Genomic DNA, 18,400 nt, shown 5'->3' on the forward strand with positions numbered 1-18,400 from the left:
TCTCCGCCACTCATCTCAGAATGTCCTTTTCTCGGATTCCACCTTCCAAGCAGAAAAAAATGAGTCAAATAAAAGGTTGTGGCGCATGCTTTTAATCCTAGCACTCAGGAGGCAGAAGCAGGCAGATCTTTGAGTTCAGGGTTAGCCTGGTCTACAGAGTGAATTTTAGGACAGTCAAGGCTACTCAGAGAAACCCTGTCTCAAAAAAAGCCAGAGGCAGGGAGAGGAGAGAGAGAATGAGAGAAAAATTATCTTTAATGAGGACTAGAAGATCTAACGGCTGCTAATGTTGACCTAGCCAGAAACTTCCTCTGATTACAGCCTCAGGGGCTGCCCAGTAGCTACCTGCCTTGCTTAGCCAAGGGTCACCTCACCACCCTGTGGTGGAAACCACCATTTCACCAGGCTCCTTGAGCTGGGGCTGGGTCATGAAATTTGTGGTGGCTTGAATGAGAAATGTCTCCTGTAGGCTCATGAGTTTGAACATGTGCTCCCCAGTTGAGAATATTATGGAAGCTTCAGGAGGTAGAACTTTGCTGGTGGAAATACACCACTGGAGGGACTCTTTAAGTTTTTGTAGTCTGGTCACACTTCCTGTTCTCCTCTCTCCTCTCTCCTCTCTCCTCTCTCCTCTCTCCTCTCTCCTCTCTCCTCTCTCCTCTCTCCTCTCTCCTCTCTCCTCTCTCCTCTCTCCTCTCTCCTCTCTCCTCTCTCCTCTCTCCTCTCTCCTCTCTCCTCTCTCCTCTCTCCTCTCTCCTCTCTCCTCTCTCTCTCTCTCTCTCTCTCTCTCTCTCTCTCTCTCTCTCTCTCTCTCTCTCTCTCTCTCTCTCTCTCTCTCTCTCTCTCTCTGATCAATCTGCTTCCTGATGGCCAACTTGACCCCACACCCCTGCTGCCTTCAACCATAATGGAGTAAATCTCCTCTGGAAAGTTTTGGTTTGAATATATAGCATTCTACCCTTGCCCTCCCCTAATTCCTTCCCAAATGATCCCCCCCCAAGCATGATCTGTTGATTCATGCAATTGGTTATTGGATTGCATTTAGGAAAACCTTACCATCTAGGTGGCTAGAACCTGGAGTGGTAAAAGGACCACTCCTCTCTAACCACTGTGTGTCAAGGACACAGGCAGGCTACGGCTGTTGCTGGGTGTCAGCTGAGTTAGTTGGTCCTTCCTACAAAGGTCATTTAAGGTTCTTCTAAACAACTGGAGCTGAGCAGAATATTTTGGTCTCTTTCCAAAGATTTAAATCATGAATGGAGCTGTGCTTTTAGCAACGATACATCGCCCTTCAAATTGTGGGTTTACCACTGTTGTTATTAGCATTGATATCTCATAGGCTTAGAGGGTCTTGACTTCTACAATGGGTCTGTGTCAACAGTTAGATCTTCTTACTAATTAAGTTGAATTGTGTTTCTGATCATTTGGCCACTTCCCACACCTTCCCATGTGTTTGGTAGCCCATGTGAATTCCAATCACAAAAGGGATACACACACACACACACACACACACACACACACACACACACACACACACACACACGATGTCATGTTCTCCGGGGCCACAGAGACAAGCCACTCAAATTGCAGCCTGGAGAGGAGACAGGTAGACCACAGAGTCCTCTAGAATGAGGCAACCAAAGACCTCTGCCTGATACTGAGGCACCAACGAAGTCTCTTGAGACCACAGGAGACAGCAAAGCATGATGTGACTGAGGGACTTCTGCATCCTTAAAGGACACTGCATAAAGCCAAGGCTCAAGGAACTTATAGACCCTAAGTATAAGAGATGACTTGGTTCAAAGAGCAGGAAGTGCTGGGCATAAACTCAGAGGGTAGGGACACAGATGATGAAACTATAAATAAGAGTTAGAGCAGACCCTCACAGACTCTGTGAGTCCAGAGAGAGGAGTTAACAGTAAGTACTGCCCCCAAAAGAGGAAAGGGCCCTTATGGTAGCAGACTCTAATGACTCGGGATGACATCAAGTTTTTCCTATCATGTTCTCCCCAGGCACAAACTGGATGATCCCTAGGCCTTGGGATAGAGTACCAGTCCAGGGGAAGATGGGGGATGCTTCTACTCATTTTGTGAAGATTTCAAAGCAGCTGTAAGGAGAGCTGGCTTCATGGATGGCCTGGCTATACAAAGCATCCATTGAGGAGGCTGTTTGTGCAAAGCCCCCATTGTCCCCACGGTGTCAGCTCAGATGCAGCTCCTGTGCTCCCGGATGAATTACCCTCTGGACATCATGCCACAGTCTTCACTGGGCTTTCTCAGTGTATCTCCCAACTGCTCTGAGTGTATAATGTTTTCAGTCCTTTATCATGTATGTGTCATAAATACCAATGGGACCAGGAGCATTTATCACCTAGCTGGGTTCCTGCTTGAGCTCTGAAAAAAAAACATTTGGCTGCACAACCTTTCTCAGGGCTCTGATTTAATGGGCTTCTCTCAGCAAAGCCACTAGAATTCTTTGCCTTTTAATATTTGACACCCCTTTCTCTTTATTACCACCTCAGACAGCCCTTCTAGGCCAGCTGGAACAAGCCCATTAGTCTCTGACAAATAACTTGTGTCATTTGGTGAAAACTGTGCAGAGGTTTTGGCTATAGCATCACCTCCAATCTTGGCTCTGTCTGTGGTCGTATTCCCCTTTAAGCAAGCACGCAGCTCCAGGCAGACCCCTCTTGGCATCCCCCGGTTCCTCTCATGTCCTCCAAAGCTGAGGTTGTTTCATCCCAACCAATTATAATCGAGCTGAAGACTGGGGTGGCTGGAGACACTCATAACTGTGTGGAAGCATAAGCTCAGTGCAGCATCAGTCACAACAGGTGAAAAGCATCTACTCACCCAGGATGTAAGACGGGAGGAAATTCTGACGCACAGCACAATGTAGACAAACCTTGAAGGCACTCAAGTGAAATAAGCCAATTCTGGGGGCAAACATGTATGGTTTCAGTCACAGAGACAGATAGAATGGCAGGCAGGGACTGGAAGAAAGCAGCTAGGACAATTGAATTGTGGTTTCATGGATATGCAGTTCTGATTTGGAAAGGGTTTCTAGTAATTAGTTGTGAAACAGTGTATGTGTGCTCAACACCACTAACCCGTACACTTAAGAGGTGAGCATGATGGAATGTCTACACATTTTTTTAAATTAACCTCGTACCAAACTAGCAAAGGGAAAACTGACACAGGTGAGTTCTGAGTTCATGAGTCCATCATCTCTTCCTGCCTTCTGAATCAAACGGCTCCTGCCAGCTAACCAGCAATTCTCAAACATACTGGATGGCTCTTCTCTGTTCCATGCCATTTCTCATCCTCCCACAGAGGATCCCCAGTTTGTGTATGTGAGGCAATGGTAGGGATCTCCAGAGGTAGCAAAAGCCAGCAGGTCCCCTTGAGGCTGTGATTAATACCCATATAAGGTCCTTTTTATTTCAGTCTATGATACAAAGCAAATCACAAGGCCAGCCATGATTCAAAGGGTGAGAAATGACCTCTGCCTCTTGATAGTAGAGAATTTTTGCAACTTACTTTGTGGGTTGCACACATGTCAGGCCCTGAGCTGAGTGTTGGTGTTGCAGGTAGTGTGTGTGTGTGTGTGTGTGTGTGTGTGTGTGTGTGTGTGTGTAAAATTCAGTCTCGTGCAGGAAGCAGGTGTGTAAATAAATAACATACAAGACATAGTGTGCTGTAAAGAAGGCAGTTGAGGATGCTGGGAAAGCGTGCATGGAGAGGGCGAGCGCAAGAGCTGTAGGAAGAGGAGGCAAGGAAGCCTGGGACCAGATGATGTCATGTCTGGCATGGGAAACGCATGGTCATCAGCCAGATGAAGAATGAGGGAGAGGGCAGAGGGGAACATGTTTGGAAGCCAGGTGCTGCCTGGGGCACAGGGGCAGGTCTTCACTAGAAAGTAAAGGAAAATGGAGAATTTGGGCTGGGTGAGACTTTACTCCCTCTGCTCACCTTTGCTGGGGCGATGTAACCAGAGCCTGTGTCTATATACTGTGCGGAGCTGCTTGGAGGAAGGGTGGCTGCAAACTGGGAAGTGCGCTCTGCTCATGTGCTTTCTGCCAGGTGGTCACAGTGGGAGAAGGAGCCCTGATTGTGGGGAGCAAGGCACAGGGCATAGGGGTGCGGCATCCCACTCAACCCCAAGAAGACCAGAAAATGCCCCCCATGCCAGCCAGCAGGAATGGACGCTAAAGCGATGGCCCCCTGAGTGGGCTCAGACTATCAGCCCCCTCACTAATGGGTACCACTGAGTCTTTGCCTGGGGAGGCCCCAAGGGTCTTTGGGTCCAACCTGAATCCTGCAGGTGCAAGGTGCTGCGAGGGGCCCCGAAACCCCAGCCTTTGGTGCAGGTTCCACCCCAATCATGTAGCTCTTCCCATACCAGGCCCAGCTTTTTTGGGGGTGTTTCCAAGAGACACCTCAAAATTTAGGAGGGTTATTCAGCTCCGAGACAAGGGTGAAGAAGTCACGCAGCTTCCACCCAGGTCCTGGCTTCCTCCTGCCGATTCAGGGTGTGCTCCTGACAAGTATAGACTGTGGAGCCCGCCCTCCCCGCCGGCACGCTGCAGGCAATGGCAAGCACATACCAACTGATCAATACTTGGAATGCGCTGGGCCTGCTGTGAAGAGGAATCCCCTGGTGAGCACTTTCATAAATTGAAAAATTCTTCTGGAAGTGAATAATCGTCCCCAACTATTAAATCAGATTTCTGAAGAGGTAGAGCCATAGAGCACAGAAAGCGTGTATGCAGAGTGGTGACGCCTGAATCCCAGACCACCTGCCAGATCCAGACCTGGATTTGGGATTCCTGGTGCAGCCAGTGTTGCTGCCGGGATCAGGGATGTGGCTAGTCTCTTTGCCAGAACCTTGACCTATAGGGAAACCCTTTGAGACATCAGAACACAGCAGGTCCGGGAGTGGGATGTTGGCCTGGCGCCAGCACTAGCTAACTCCACCAGCACATGGGGCTGAATTTGCTTTCCCACACAGTATGATGAAGGGAGCCACAGAAATACTTTGTCCTATAGGAATTGGAGGCCCCACACACAGGTAGGGTTACCCAGGGCCACCTAGCTATCTCCTGACAAATCTAGAATAAGAACTGGGACCCAGGAGCTAGAGAGATGACTGGGAGGTTGAGAATGCATATTGCTCTTCCAGAGGACCAGAGTTCAGTTGGCAGCACCACATCAGGTGACTCGCAACTGCCTGTAATTCCAGCTACTGGGGATCTGATGCCCTCTTCTGGTCTCTGCAGGTACCTGCACTCATGTGGACACACACACACACACACACACACACACACACACATATACTTTTTAAAAATATATTTTAAAGGTCTAAGAGTTTGGAATCCTTCGTCTGAAGTTTTCCCCCACCTTTTTACCTCCACCCCTCTCTTCACGCAAATGACATAATCCACCAGGCTCGCTCAGCTGCAGACTCTGTAAGAATCCAGACATCACAATTTACATGAACCCTGCCTGGCTCCACAGGTCCATCCCCGAGTACCATAGGCTCATCTCCAGCCCAGGCCTCTCACCACTACCTGAGCCTCACCATCTCCTTCTCTACAGGCTTACTCCAAACCAAACTCTTCCTCCTCCCCTTCTCAGATGTCCCTTTGTCCCCCCTGCTGCCCCATAGCAGCTGAGGCCTAAATGCTTTCTCTGCCCCTCAGTGCCCATTGGGCCTCTTCACCTTCCAGTGAGATCATGCAAGGACTCCACCATCCACAGTAGTTTAAATCTACTTCGGTGACACTGGGCCCAGTGGGTGCTGACCACACGCCACATCGTTAACTTTCAGCAAGCAAGGTTGTTGGGAATCCTTTGTTTTTAACCTTTCCAAGGCTGTATATCTCACAGAAGGCAGAGTTCAGGTTCACCCTCTGGTCTGTCTCCAAAATCAAGGTCTCTGGAGACAAGGCTGTCTTCCTGCCTCCCATTGGGTTTCCTAAATCACTCTCATCCTGGCTGGCTGGCTGATCACTGGAGAAAAAGGCTAACGCTCTCCACGTCCCTGCACACAACCCCCTGCAGCACCCTCAGGCCACAGAGTTAAGCTCAAGCTGCCAAGTGTGGCCTTCCTGTTGCCCCCCCCACTCTCCACTCACCTACACCCAAACATGATGGGGGTGTCCTTCTGTATACGTTCTTCTCTTATTGGTTGATGAATAAAACACTGTTGGCCAATAGGGGCAGGGAGATAGGCGGGACTAGGAAGCAAGACTTCTGGGAAAGGTAGGCAGAGAGAGAGACTGCAACAAGACAGACGTCATGTAGTGGAGGAAGGAGTAACAGGTCCAGACCCTTCTCCAGTAAGATAAGACCATGTGGAAATACTTAGATTAATAGAAATGGGTCAATAATTAAGAGAGGTAGCCAGTAAGGAGCCCTAGCCATCGACCAACAGTTTATAAATTAATATATGTCTCTGTGTGCTTATTTGGGGCTGAAAAGAGGATGGCGGGACCTGGCAGGACCAAGACACTGCAGTTACACACCCACACAGCCCACACCCTCCAGCCTTGTCTCTGGCCCTGCAGAAGGTGGAGGGCCCAGCCAGACTTAATCACATGCACACCTGTAGACATTCTCCCATAATTCCAATCAGCCTACCGTATGGTTAGGGGTCCATGGCTTAGCATGGCCCATGGCTTGGGATAGTTTCACCGCCTCAGTCCCCAGACAGAGCCCAAGCCCAGTATATCCTTGTGAAGAAAGGCCTGCTGGACTGTCAAGGCCCACTAATCCTATTCTAACCCCTGAGCGGAACTAGATCATGTGACCCCCCCTGGTGTCTGCAGATAAAAGTAGGAGCTTCAGTTCCCCACTGAAAGATATAGAGACTTGGGAGAGAAACAAAGGACCTGCCGTAGGCTGGGGTAATTCACCTAGGGACACCTAACTAACTACCCTGTGACAAACCCAGAAGAACTGGGGGTTGTAGGAATCTCAGCATTCAACCAATACTGACCCCGTGTTCAGGCTTTAAGTCGGGAACACCAGAGGGTAATTCTTAGAAAGCCAGCTCCACTCGGCATAGACGTGAAGGGCTTGGAGTGATAATAAGGGGACTTTACTGGCATTACCTGTCTGATGACGGTCTAAGCCACCCTGACACAAGGGTCTAGGCCTCTGATGTCCAGCCACTACAGGCAAAGGATGAGGAGTCCTGACTGCAGCCAAGTGTGGTGAGAAATGATGGTTAGCCAAAGGCCCTAACATCAGCAAAGGGAAAAGTATACCTTAATGAAATGGGCTGGCTGGCAGGCTCTTCTCCTCCCTTCTAGCCCTTGGGGTGGGTCTGGGAGAAGATGTTGACCATCCCTAGGTCTGGAGCCCACAGGCCTGGATTCTGTCTGTGCCAGCCCAGGTGGCCAAGACTCCAGGCAAAGGTAGGTATACACTGGGGCAGAAAATACTCTCCTCCCATCCCCAAGCCACTTCTAAGACCTCCGGAGGCTGCACAACAGCTTCCCATTGTCAAACGCACAGGCAACTCTGGGCATCCTGGAAGGCTAGCCTAGAAAATGGGGCTGATGCACCCCACCTCCCACCCCTCGATTGCTTGCTTACCCCAGCAGTCCCCGAAAGTGTGAGATGGAAGGAGGCACTTGCCAAGCCCTTGATGGGCCCTTCTGTTCTCTGGCTTCCCTTCCCAGGAAGCCTGTTCCATGCCATGGCTTGGGTGTCTAACAGAAGAGATGCTGTTTTTGCAGAGTTGGTGGGGTTTTGTTCCTCTGAACCATGTCCAGCCCATCTTACATCACAATGCCATGCTTTACTTGATACATCGGCACCATTGGCATTTGGAGACCTTATTCCATGATTCTAGTATAGTTTTTTTTTTTTTTTAGCTGTTTGTGGTAATGTATTTTCTGTTTCCAATTGTCAGTATGGGAACCTATCCCCACTCTACTCCCTGATCTTTCAATATCTGGGTTTGATTTTTTTTAATCACACTTGGGTTTGGTTTGGTTTGGTTTTTTGCTTTTTTAAGTTGTTCCTCCCTTGGTTATGTAGCCCCTCCCAGTGGCTGCTTGTTTACGCATTGTTTGTGACCTCTTTTTGACTGTCAGTGTTCAGCCAGCCTTGTCAAGAAACAATATCAAGTATTCTCTATTTCTCTACTTCTTGAAAAAAAATTTAAAAAGAATAAAAAATAAAAACCTCTTAATGGGAACCTGGCCCTGTCTGTCTTCTCTATTCTGCAGAAATGTTGAAGGAATTGAACCAGCAGCGCAGAGCGAAAGCGTTTACAGACCTGAAAATTGTTGTTGAAGGCAGAGAGTTTGAAGTCCACCAAAATGTTCTAGCTTCCTGCAGCTTGTATTTCAAGGACCTGATTCAAAGGTTTGCCTTCCTTCCAGCTGTGGTCGGGTCTGTTCCTTCGTAGGACGCTTTTGTGTTGCTTCTCTCCCCTCTCTTGCAGGTTCCTGAGGTGTGACTCCCTGTCACAGAGCCAGTAGCCATCTCTCCTCTCCCTCCCCAGTGCCCACACACACACACACACACACACACACACACACACACACACACACACACACAGTCTCAGAGCAGTCACTGCCCTTGCTCGCACACACTGCCTCACCGGCCACCAGGAGCTAGCCCACATCAGGCCACAGGCACACCCCAGATCCCATGTTCTTAGCAGATCCCAAAGCCCCTCCTGAGACTAAGAGAACTATAGGCTCCATTTGAAGGGACCATTATACGCTGCTCCATCCTTCAGGGGCCCCAGATCATCGTCACCACTGTTGACGGTGACCCTAAGGCCAGGAGAACATATTGAGCAGGTCATCCCCGGCTGAGGGACACCAGGCACCCAGGGACTGCTCTTCCCCACCTCTGGGTGAGGGAGAAGAGTGTGTAGGCCAAACCTCACACTTGAACCCTGGGCACTAAGTGCAGACCAGGTATGTCCTAAACACGGCCTCTCGGCCTTCACTTGCCCAGCCCACCCTGGCCCATCGGCCGTTTCTCATTTCTACCTTGATCAATGGGAACATGGTGCCTGAGTATCTTTGTTTTTCCATTTTGTTGATTTTTTTTAAAAAATGATGGGTTTTTTTGTTTTTGTTTTTGTTTTTTTTTGCTGTCTCATACCCTTGCAAAGATGTCAGGACCACCTCCTAGCTCCTTAGTGAGGGAGAGCAGCCGAGGGGCCAGGCCAGGGTAACGCTCACGTTTCTCTCACCCATCAGCAGATTAATGCCGCTGCTCATTTTGCCTTGCAGCCTCTCCGGGGCGGACGCTGAGCCTGGACAGAGCTCAGAGTGGGAGGACAGGACCTCTGCTTGCTTCCCAATGCTGTGTTTGGACTTGCCAACTAACCCCAGAGCGACTGTGTTTTGTTTCAGGATGGCATCTCCTCTCCTATCCCTTGTGTCCTCTGGCGTAGAGCCAGGCTGCCGGGTGTGTGAGGTCCCACTCGGCCTCGCTGGCCAGGTGCCACACAGGCGGGGCAGGCTCTTTGTGACATCCCATTTCCTGGACAACTCCGTCTCCTACCCCGGTGCTTAGGTTCCCTCTGTCTGAGGGCCAGAGGGTTAGAGGCGCAAGTCTGGGGAAAGACAAACGTCCAGTGGCTTCTTCAGCCTAGGGGCTCTTTTTTAGGAAGTTCTGGGAAGCAGTGGCTAGTACCTGGCTGCAGAAACGTAGCTAAATAATCCTGGAGCTTGAGCCCTGATCCAAATGGGCTACAGTGTATGTGGTTAAGGTAGACCAGGAGTCCAGCCCTGCACTTGAACCGTGTGAGGAAAGGAAGCCCTTTAAGTGCCTTTGAAAACAGCAAAGCCAAACTCCACCACATGACAGGGACAAGGACCCGATAGGTGGGACCTTCTTGGACAGACAGGAGGAGGAGGAAGACCCTTCCGGACAAGGAGGGTAGGGACAAAAACAGATATGAGCCAGGGACAGGAACAGGTTGCCTCCCCAGAAGCAGATGTGAGCAGGCCCTGCCTTCCCACTGGCCTCCTGGGCTTGCTGAGAGGTGAGGGATGGAGTGCTACCTCAGTAGACCCGATATGAAAGGACGGGCATTCCATCCAGGCAGTTGCTGGGAGACACAGGGCATCCTTGGGAGTCAGGAGACCTGGGTCCTACACTTGACTCTGGCACTTGTCCTGTGACTCTGGTCTGGCCACACCCTCGCTCTCAGGCCTCAGGCTTTCTCAACTGTAAACCAGAAGTTGGTCAAATGATGTTGAAGGTGACAGTCAGTGGTACATGGACAAGAGCAGCCTGGTGAGGCTTTACAAGGTTGAATGCCAAGACATGAGAGAAGGTGGTGTTGGGGTCATAAAAGGAAAGGGAACCACAGAGTCCAGTGTCAGGCGTGAGCTGGGGAAGATGGCTGGGAGAACACAGAACATGTTGTGCTGTTAGGGCCTAGAGGGCACCCAAGACCCTTCATGGTAGGTAGACAGGCAGGAGAATCTGGCTGAGGCCTGGGGCCTTCAGCATGCATGAAGTAACTTCAGGAATCAAGAGAGAAACAGAAGCTGTTTGTAGTCATTTTGAATTTCCTGTCTGTCCCGGCCGCAGTGCACATTCTGGCATTTGCTGATGGCTGCCAGCAAACGCTTCTAAAGGGGGAAGCAGGGTCTTCACAGGAAGATAGTATCTTTGTGAGCCACGTGGCCCCCAAATCTTCACAGTCAGAGAGCAGCTAATGTTGTCACCTGTTTCAGTCCCCTTCACATCAGGGACCCTCAAGCCTTAACAACATACAGTTGCACCAGCTGGAACAATGTGGGCCAGGGGTTCCTTTTCAGGGGCTGTTGTCTTAGGAGGTGAGGAATCAGGGACGATCTGTGTCTCGGAGCTTTTTGTGGCTCATTACTAATCTGCCCTGGCTGAGCGTTGTCAGAGCAGGAGATACCCCTGTTCCTTGCTGTAGCAGCACCACAGACTGGGAAATTCATTCAGGATTCCTTTCCACCAACAACCTACGTTCTGTGTCCACTGCGGCATCCCCGTTCTCAGCTGTGATTGCCTTTCCTGAAGCCATGGGAGGGGCATAAAGGAAATTTCATTCCCCTCTGCAAATAGGCAGGGTCTCTCCTGGGCCAGAGCCCGACCCCAAACCTCAGCATTGGCCAAAACCTACCCAAAGTCCTCAGAATCAGGAAAGGGATGCATGAAACAGACTACGAGGATCCACGTCATAGGCCGTACATTAAGCCTGGCCTCACATAAACACCACGCACGGCGTGTCTATGTAAGACTGAGCAGAAAAACTGGGTCGCCCAGTGTGGCCTCCCACACAGCAGTCAAACCCCTTCCACTCCCTTACCTCGGCTCCTTCCTTACGTGCTTCCCTTGATGAGCTAGCCCTCTAAGTCATCCTTCACCACTCCTTTTCTGACAAGATTGCCAACCTGGCGACAAGAAGTTTCCTAGATGTTAGCTTGAGGAGTCAGCACGACTAGAATCCCCATTTCACAGATGAAGGTCTTGAAGCCTCAGGCATTAAGCTGGCAAAAAGATATTGTCTGACACAGAAGCCTTCTTACCACCCATTCTCTAACCTAGAAAACCAAACTGTGCTTTCTGTCAGTAGGTAAAGCCTGAGGGAGAAAAGGGAAGCTTCGGGGCTGACACCAAGTACAAGTAGGGGGTGTACTTGTGACGTTAGAGACACTGGCCACGAAGCCTGACAAGGAGGACAGAATTCCGCTTTAAGACAGGCACTTGTGCTAACACCTGCAAGGGGACTGGGCCCTCTAGACGAGGCTGGAGGCCGAGGAGCCCTTGGATAAGACTGCAGGAGGCCAGCAGCAAGCCAAGAGCAACAGAACCCACAGATCTGCTCCACATGACCTTTGACGGGCCAGCCTGAGGTCCACTGGGCGGTCAGAGGGGAAACTGAAAGATGACAGATGGGGACATCGCCTTTGGACAAGGAGGAGGGAGAAAGGGGTGAGACACTGCCTTTGGGAGAAAATCCAAGACAAAAAGCGAGGTGCTGCCTTCAGGGATGACAGAGCTACTCATCCCAGGGAATCCAGCAGTGGCTCTGAGGTTGGATCCCAGGCCTGGAGCATTTAACCCCTCGCCCGCATGATCTGCCCTGGCATTTCTTCTCTGGCCCATGGCAAAGCCCCTTCATTTACCCTCTGGACACAAAGAATCTCTCAGAATCCACAGGTGCCATAGAGACATTAATCAAGCCAGTCATGTCCACTTAATGGTTTTCTGGCTAGGCTACAGGCATCAGAGAGAATGTGACCATCCTTCTTAAGAGATGGCAGTGGTGTCTCCTGCCATCACTGGCATTTCCCAGCACGTCTCTAAGTCACGGCGTGGGAGAAAATACCTAGCACCTGAGAAAACCTGCCCCTTATCTCACAGAAGAGGACAGAGACCTGAGCACGATAGGCAACCCTGTAGCTGAAGGCCCCACCTCACAAAGCTATTGGACCATGTGTGATATGTGAATTCTCTTCTCTTTTACATTGGATTAAAAAACAATGAATGAATTCACTGATTTTTTCTAACCTGATTTTCACAAAGCCTGATGCTAAGCTCTGGGCTTCTCCTTCCTTCTTCATCCATGATGTGGGAAGATAGAATGAGTGGATACTGAGTACATGACCCACCTCACCAACTCACATGGAGCTTTTCATATGCCAGGGAAAATACACAGCCTGTACCTCTTTCCCCAGGTGCCTGTCCCCTTTCATCTAGAATACGCAGGTGTGCCTTGAAAACAAGGCAGCAAGAAGAGGGATTAACACTTCCTGGGTGTCGGCAGAATGATGGAGACCAGATCCATTGCCTTGCCTCCTCTCAAAGAGTGACTCAAGGCCTGTAGAAGCCCACAGGGCCCAGTGGGACTTGGGTTTACACACACACACACACACACACACACACACACAGTGCTCTGAATCTAATAACAGAATGCCAGCTGTGTCCGTCGCCTGCCTATGCCTGCCACTCACCATTGCCCTACACTTCCAAACAGTGCCCAATGCTGGTGTGCATTGTGCAAACGCCTGGCCACACAGGCAGATAGGGAGGGGCCACTTATCCCAGAGGAGTTATCTGCCAGAAGTGTGTTCTCCAAGATCCAACCAGTCAAAGATAGGCAACTCAGACAAGTCCATAGAGCCAGACATGCTGAGCAGCCACTGCACCTAGGAACGCAGACTCTCCCAGGTAGCCCCACTTAGAAAAAAGTAACTCCATGCACTCCTAGTTTCCTGCTGGAGCCCTCAGACACTGTGTGCTGGGGTGCCACACACCTGCCATCCCCCCAAGATTGAGAGTCACACAGTGTTACTATTGTCTGTTTCTGTGGCTCAGTATGTCCTTATACCATTGTGTCATGACCCTCAGTGGCCAGCCACTCACTCTAAAGCCAGTCTATGACAACATTCTTCATGCCGGTGACAGATGTAGCCTTATAGCCATGATCAGAGTTACCCATCAGGTGAGGTGTCCCCTAGGGGACCTCTTCTCAGAGGAAAGAGACCTAAGGAGTTTTAGGTAGGACCCTACAATCATCTAATGATTGGAAACAATCATTGCCAACCTTTGGTGGCTGTTGCAGATCTCTGAGCTACGTATGAGCCACTCACAGTGAATACTATCTGCATGCCAAGGGGGTATCCAAACTCCCGTGCCTCTTCTAGAACTTTAAACTAGGCTACTAGTAAAGACCTGTGTGGCCAAGTAGAAGGGGCTAGCTCTTCTACTCCTAGGAACCGCTTGCACCACTATGCAGATCAAAGACAGCCACAGCCATGCTTTCTGTGGCCCAGGTCCTCTCAGTTTAACTTCGTCACCAATGCTCTTCAGCCCCTGTACTTACCCTCTCCTCCCTGGTGCACTCTACAGTGCAGGCAGCTCAGTCTCCAAAACACTCTCCGAGGCTCAGCCTTGAGAAGCAGCAGGTAGTCCGTAGCAGTGTGGCAGTGTGGCAGTGACCTGTATAGTCCTTCCAGCGCTAGGTCAGCCAGGGTCATGTGTGTCTGCATCTATACCCTAAAGACCTATCCTCGGCTCTTCACCGGGTTGAGCCCCTTTGTCTCAGGACTCTGGGACACACGGAGGTGGCAATTGCTGGTGGCAGCAGTGAAAGGGATCTTGAGAAAAGGAGAGCAGTCCATGTTGACCCCCCATCAGCCCTGCCACACTGTGGCCCAGCATGACTTGTACAGAGCCTGAGGAAGTACGGAGGAAAGGCCAGGCCATTAGGATGAACACAGAGGCAGCAAGGACGTGGAGCATGAGGTTGACCAGATAGCCTCTGAGGCCTGGGATAATTAGGATTTATGGCGTCTCTAGGGGACACACTTGAAAGCTATTTCTACACCTAACAAAGACAGCAAGATGCACGTGTGGGGGAAGTTACCTAAGCATTGAGTGAGCATGTGTGGGTTTAAAGGACCTCAGCCCAGACCCTCTGTGTGGCCAGTACGTTGCCTTCTCTCCTCCTAGGCTTGCTCAGACCATAGAAGTGCAAGGCCTTAGGACCTCAGATCACATGACCCATCTGTGGTAAAGGAACCCTGAACTCTGGTTCAGCTTTAGGGCCCCAGTGTAACCTGCACACTGTGGATTGTTTCTTGGCTTTCAAGGCCTTAAGCGTTCGAAATGCAAGCACAGCTGTGTAGAAGGGTCTCCTGGGGAGGTGTTTCTCTAGCCCTAGCCATGCTAAGCCTCAGCGGAATTTTAGGCCTCATCTACCTCCATCTTGTTTTGCAGACTAGGAGGCCAAGGGCTTGAGAGGCTCAGGATATTTGCCTGTCAGTGGCGAGCAGGGTACCCAGGTCCCTTTGCTCCCTGCTAGTGTTCTGCCCACTCCCCCAGCCGCTGTCCCGGACCTCTTTGGGCAACCTACTATCTTACCAGACATTGGTACACCTCTACCGCCTGCACCCGGTGCGCCCAAGGGACCAGTCTCAAGGGGCTTGGCAGCTGGCTTTTGCAGAAGTCAGTGGGGAGGCAACAGAGCTCACTGCCCTGCCACAGCCCCAGCCAGGCCAGGCTCGGTGAGGGAAGCTGGCTTAAGGAGAGCAGCCACACTGGGGTGGCCAAGTCAGTGGCCTCTGAGAACCCCGCCTCCTGACCTAACACTCTGGGTGTTTTTTTCCTCCCGGCCTCAGTTCTGTATCGGTTTGTTCTCGCTTCATCTTATCTGTTTCCTTCCAGGTCCAGCTATAGGGAGCGGCTGCAATGGTTTTGTATTTCTGTAGACACCAGATATAAACATACTGATATATTTGTGTCCCTCCCCTGCTCCCCACCCCAGTTCACAAGCCCGATGCACACTCTACACGCAGGCCACTCTGACCTCTGACCCCGTGTTCCATGTGGCAGGAGGGCACCCCCGCCCCGGGTCAGGCCCCAGGTCATGGCTGCTGGCTGTCTGTGGCGGAAGTCCTTGGTTGTTTCCCTCTCCCCTTCCCAGCTCTAACCATTCTGTCCGTCTATCTCGTCTCGTCTTCAGTTTCAAAGCAATGTCATGAAGGGCTTTCCCCCTTCCATGCCTAAAAGGAAACAATATGCTTTTTGAAGAGGTTGGGGTTGTGGGGAACATGGGCGGCCTTCCAAGGCCCTGGGTCTTCAAGACATGCTCAGAAGGATGCCTAGTGATTGACTAGGACGGCAGCCAATCAGGAGCCTTTGAGCTTCAACCCGAAAGAGATTCTCCCCATGTGAGGCAGTAGGTGCTGCTTGTCAGGGCATGCTGGCACCCTTTGGTGTAGACACCAGGTCCAGCAGGTAACTGAACCGTATTGTTTCCCTTTATGGCTAGTCCTGGTCCTTGTCCCCATCCACGGCTCATGCTTTTTGATTTGCATCTTTTTTGCATGGACATGCCGAGTAGTGATAAGCAGGGTTTTCTGTTCTCTGGGGCGCCTCTGGTCAGACCCTTCTCTTTCAGATCCTGTGTCAGGTCATTAGGTTCAGGTGTGTCATTGCTGTGTCCTTTGAGTCCTAAGAGGAAGGGCGTGACTGAGGTGTACAGGGAGCTCTGTTCCTGTGAGGAAGCGGCAGTGGCCGCAGGGGTGGCAGGTGAGGACACCCTGGTCTCTGTGCCTTAGGTCAGTGCAGGATGGCAGCCAGGGCGGCCGGGAGAAGTTGGAGCTGGTGCTCTCGAACCTGCAGGCTGACGTACTGGAGTTACTGCTGGAATTCGTCTACACCGGTTCTCTGGTCATCGACTCAGCCAACGCCAAGACTCTGCTTGAGGCGGCCAGCAAGTTCCAATTTCACACCTTCTGCAAAGTCTGCGTGTCCTTTCTCGGTGAGCTGACCAATGGGCCTTTACCTCCCATGGAGAAAATGGCACAGATCCATGAAAAATTCCCAGCCAGCAAGAATTGAGCGAGGAGGGCTGTGTGTCCCCAGATCATGCCAGGGTATCTAGATTTCACCTGAGCATGTAGGTGGCTTGGTGGAATGGCAGGCACTGAAGGGGTCACTGTGGCTTTGCCCAGAACCAGTGGCCACTACAATGTGTACACAGCCTGTGCAGGCAGGGAACCTGACAACCTTCCCTGAGCTCTAAACCCCGAATGAATGAACCTTGCAATCTATTCCCCTTTGATGTGTCGGTTCCCAGCTACAGAGATGCATGGACAAGCCAGTGCATCCGATCCAACCCTTGTTATATTAGCGATGGGCTCACCTCCCACACTTCCTGCCCAGAGCATGCTCACTTTACAGCTTGGTGCTGCTGCTCAGCTGGGCTGGGAGTTGTGGAGTAAGGCGACAAGGACAGCATCACACAAAACCCCAGAGCCTGGGATGCAGAAAGAACAGCTGGAGGTGGTGAGCAGATCAGATGAGAACTGCTGAAGGAGCCAGTCAACCTGGGGGGGTCAGGAGCCATGGAGGCGGAAATGAGACACACGCCCAGTTCTAGCCCGAAAGAGCCATTAGCCAGATTTCAGAAGAGCCAGCCACCAGACCCCAGGTAGACTAGGGGAATCTAAGGACCGTGGGAGACAGTGGATTGATATATGAGGGCTGCTGTTCATGAGACTTAAAGGTGTCTGTGACATCGACATGCCTGCCATGATGGAAGACACTGTAGGTTTCAAAGTGGCCGCTCCCCACAGCCCAGGACCAAACCCTGATGCTCCAGGTCAGGGAAGAAGCTCAATCATTCCCTCACAGCTGTGGGTTTTTGTTGTTGTTGTTTACTACGGTCTGCGGGTGATAGAATGGGCCCTGGGGTGTCCACATGAATCAGGGCAGAGGAAAACCTGGGAAATGGATCTGAGACTCAGGGTCACAGGAGGTAGGCTGACAATGACGGCAGGTACTGGAGGCAGGGTCACAAGGAAATGGATCGGGTCCTGAGGAAGATCTAGGGATGATGGTGGGAGCGAGAGGCGATCCTTCCAGGACCCCCGGATCAGTGACCATTCATTCTTACCCCCAGAGAAGCAGCTGACGGCCAGCAACTGCCTGGGCGTGCTGGCCATGGCTGAGGCCATGCAGTGCAGCGAGCTCTACCACATGGCCAAGGCCTTCGCGCTGCAGATCTTCCCCGAGGTGGCAGCCCAAGAGGAGATCCTTAGCATCTCTAAGGATGACTTTATCGCCTACGTCTCCAATGACAGTCTCAACACCAAGGCCGAGGAGCTGGTCTATGAAACTGTCATCAAGTGGATCAAGAAGGACCCAGCGGCACGTGCGCAGGTAGGACCTGCTCCACCCAGTCCCTGCAGGGGTGGGTTCCGCTGCAAAGACGGAGGAAGGTGAAGCCAGCAGGGCCGCATGTCCCAACAGCAGGGAGCGTACAGGAGTCAGAAATTAACAAGAGTGAGTCTAGTACACATGCACATTCGCCTCCACACAGAGTGGGGGCTCTTAAGGACTTCCACTCTTAGCCCGAGTCTCCAGTTTGCCACGGCAACACAGGGTCTGGGTGGGGAAGTACCTGGGCTCTTCACAGAAAAGTAAGTGCCTGAACAGGGTGTATGAAACCCTAGATCAGAGCACATACTCTAGCTATCAAATGGGTGGAGGGCACACAGAAACCATTCTGGAAGTGGGACACTGCTGTGTGTGTGTGTGTGTGTGTGTGTGTGTGTGTGTGTGTGTGTGTCAGGAGAGGACATGAGGTTATCAGAGGGGACAGAAAAACCAGAGTGTTTACTCACAGGAGAAAAAAAAGACGGTATTCCAGATAGTGACCAGAGTCTCAGGGAGTCTGTAAGAAGGTCTGTTCATACCCAGGAAGCCCCAACTGGAGGCCCTGTGCAGAAGGGAATTGCCATTGGCTATTGTAGCGAGGGGCCTGAAAGTTTTGGCGACTGCAGGAAGCCCTTGGGAGGACCAGAACAGAAAACAGCAAATGGGAAGTTGGTAGATGTAAAAGTCTAACCAGTTAGTGTGACAGAGTCAG

At 51.2% G+C, this 18,400-nt stretch overlaps 1 protein-coding gene across 2 annotated transcripts in view; it reads left to right on the top strand.

The window, feature by feature from the left end:
- Klhl29 (kelch like family member 29) overlaps positions 1–18,400 on the top strand; it is a 291,248-nt gene that overhangs the window by 259,147 nt on the left and 13,701 nt on the right. For both annotated transcript variants that reach the window (XM_005079085.3, XM_040730961.1), the window contains exons 6-8: positions 8,241–8,379; positions 16,086–16,288; positions 17,432–17,691. In XM_005079085.3, coding sequence (XP_005079142.1) covers positions 8,241–8,379; positions 16,086–16,288; positions 17,432–17,691 — 602 coding nt within the window. The remainder of the gene's footprint in view (positions 1–8,240; positions 8,380–16,085; positions 16,289–17,431; positions 17,692–18,400) is intronic.

This window comes from Mesocricetus auratus, unplaced genomic scaffold (genome assembly GCF_017639785.1).
Source record: "Mesocricetus auratus isolate SY011 unplaced genomic scaffold, BCM_Maur_2.0 Super-Scaffold_100024, whole genome shotgun sequence".
Classification (NCBI taxonomy): domain Eukaryota; kingdom Metazoa; phylum Chordata; class Mammalia; order Rodentia; family Cricetidae; genus Mesocricetus; species Mesocricetus auratus.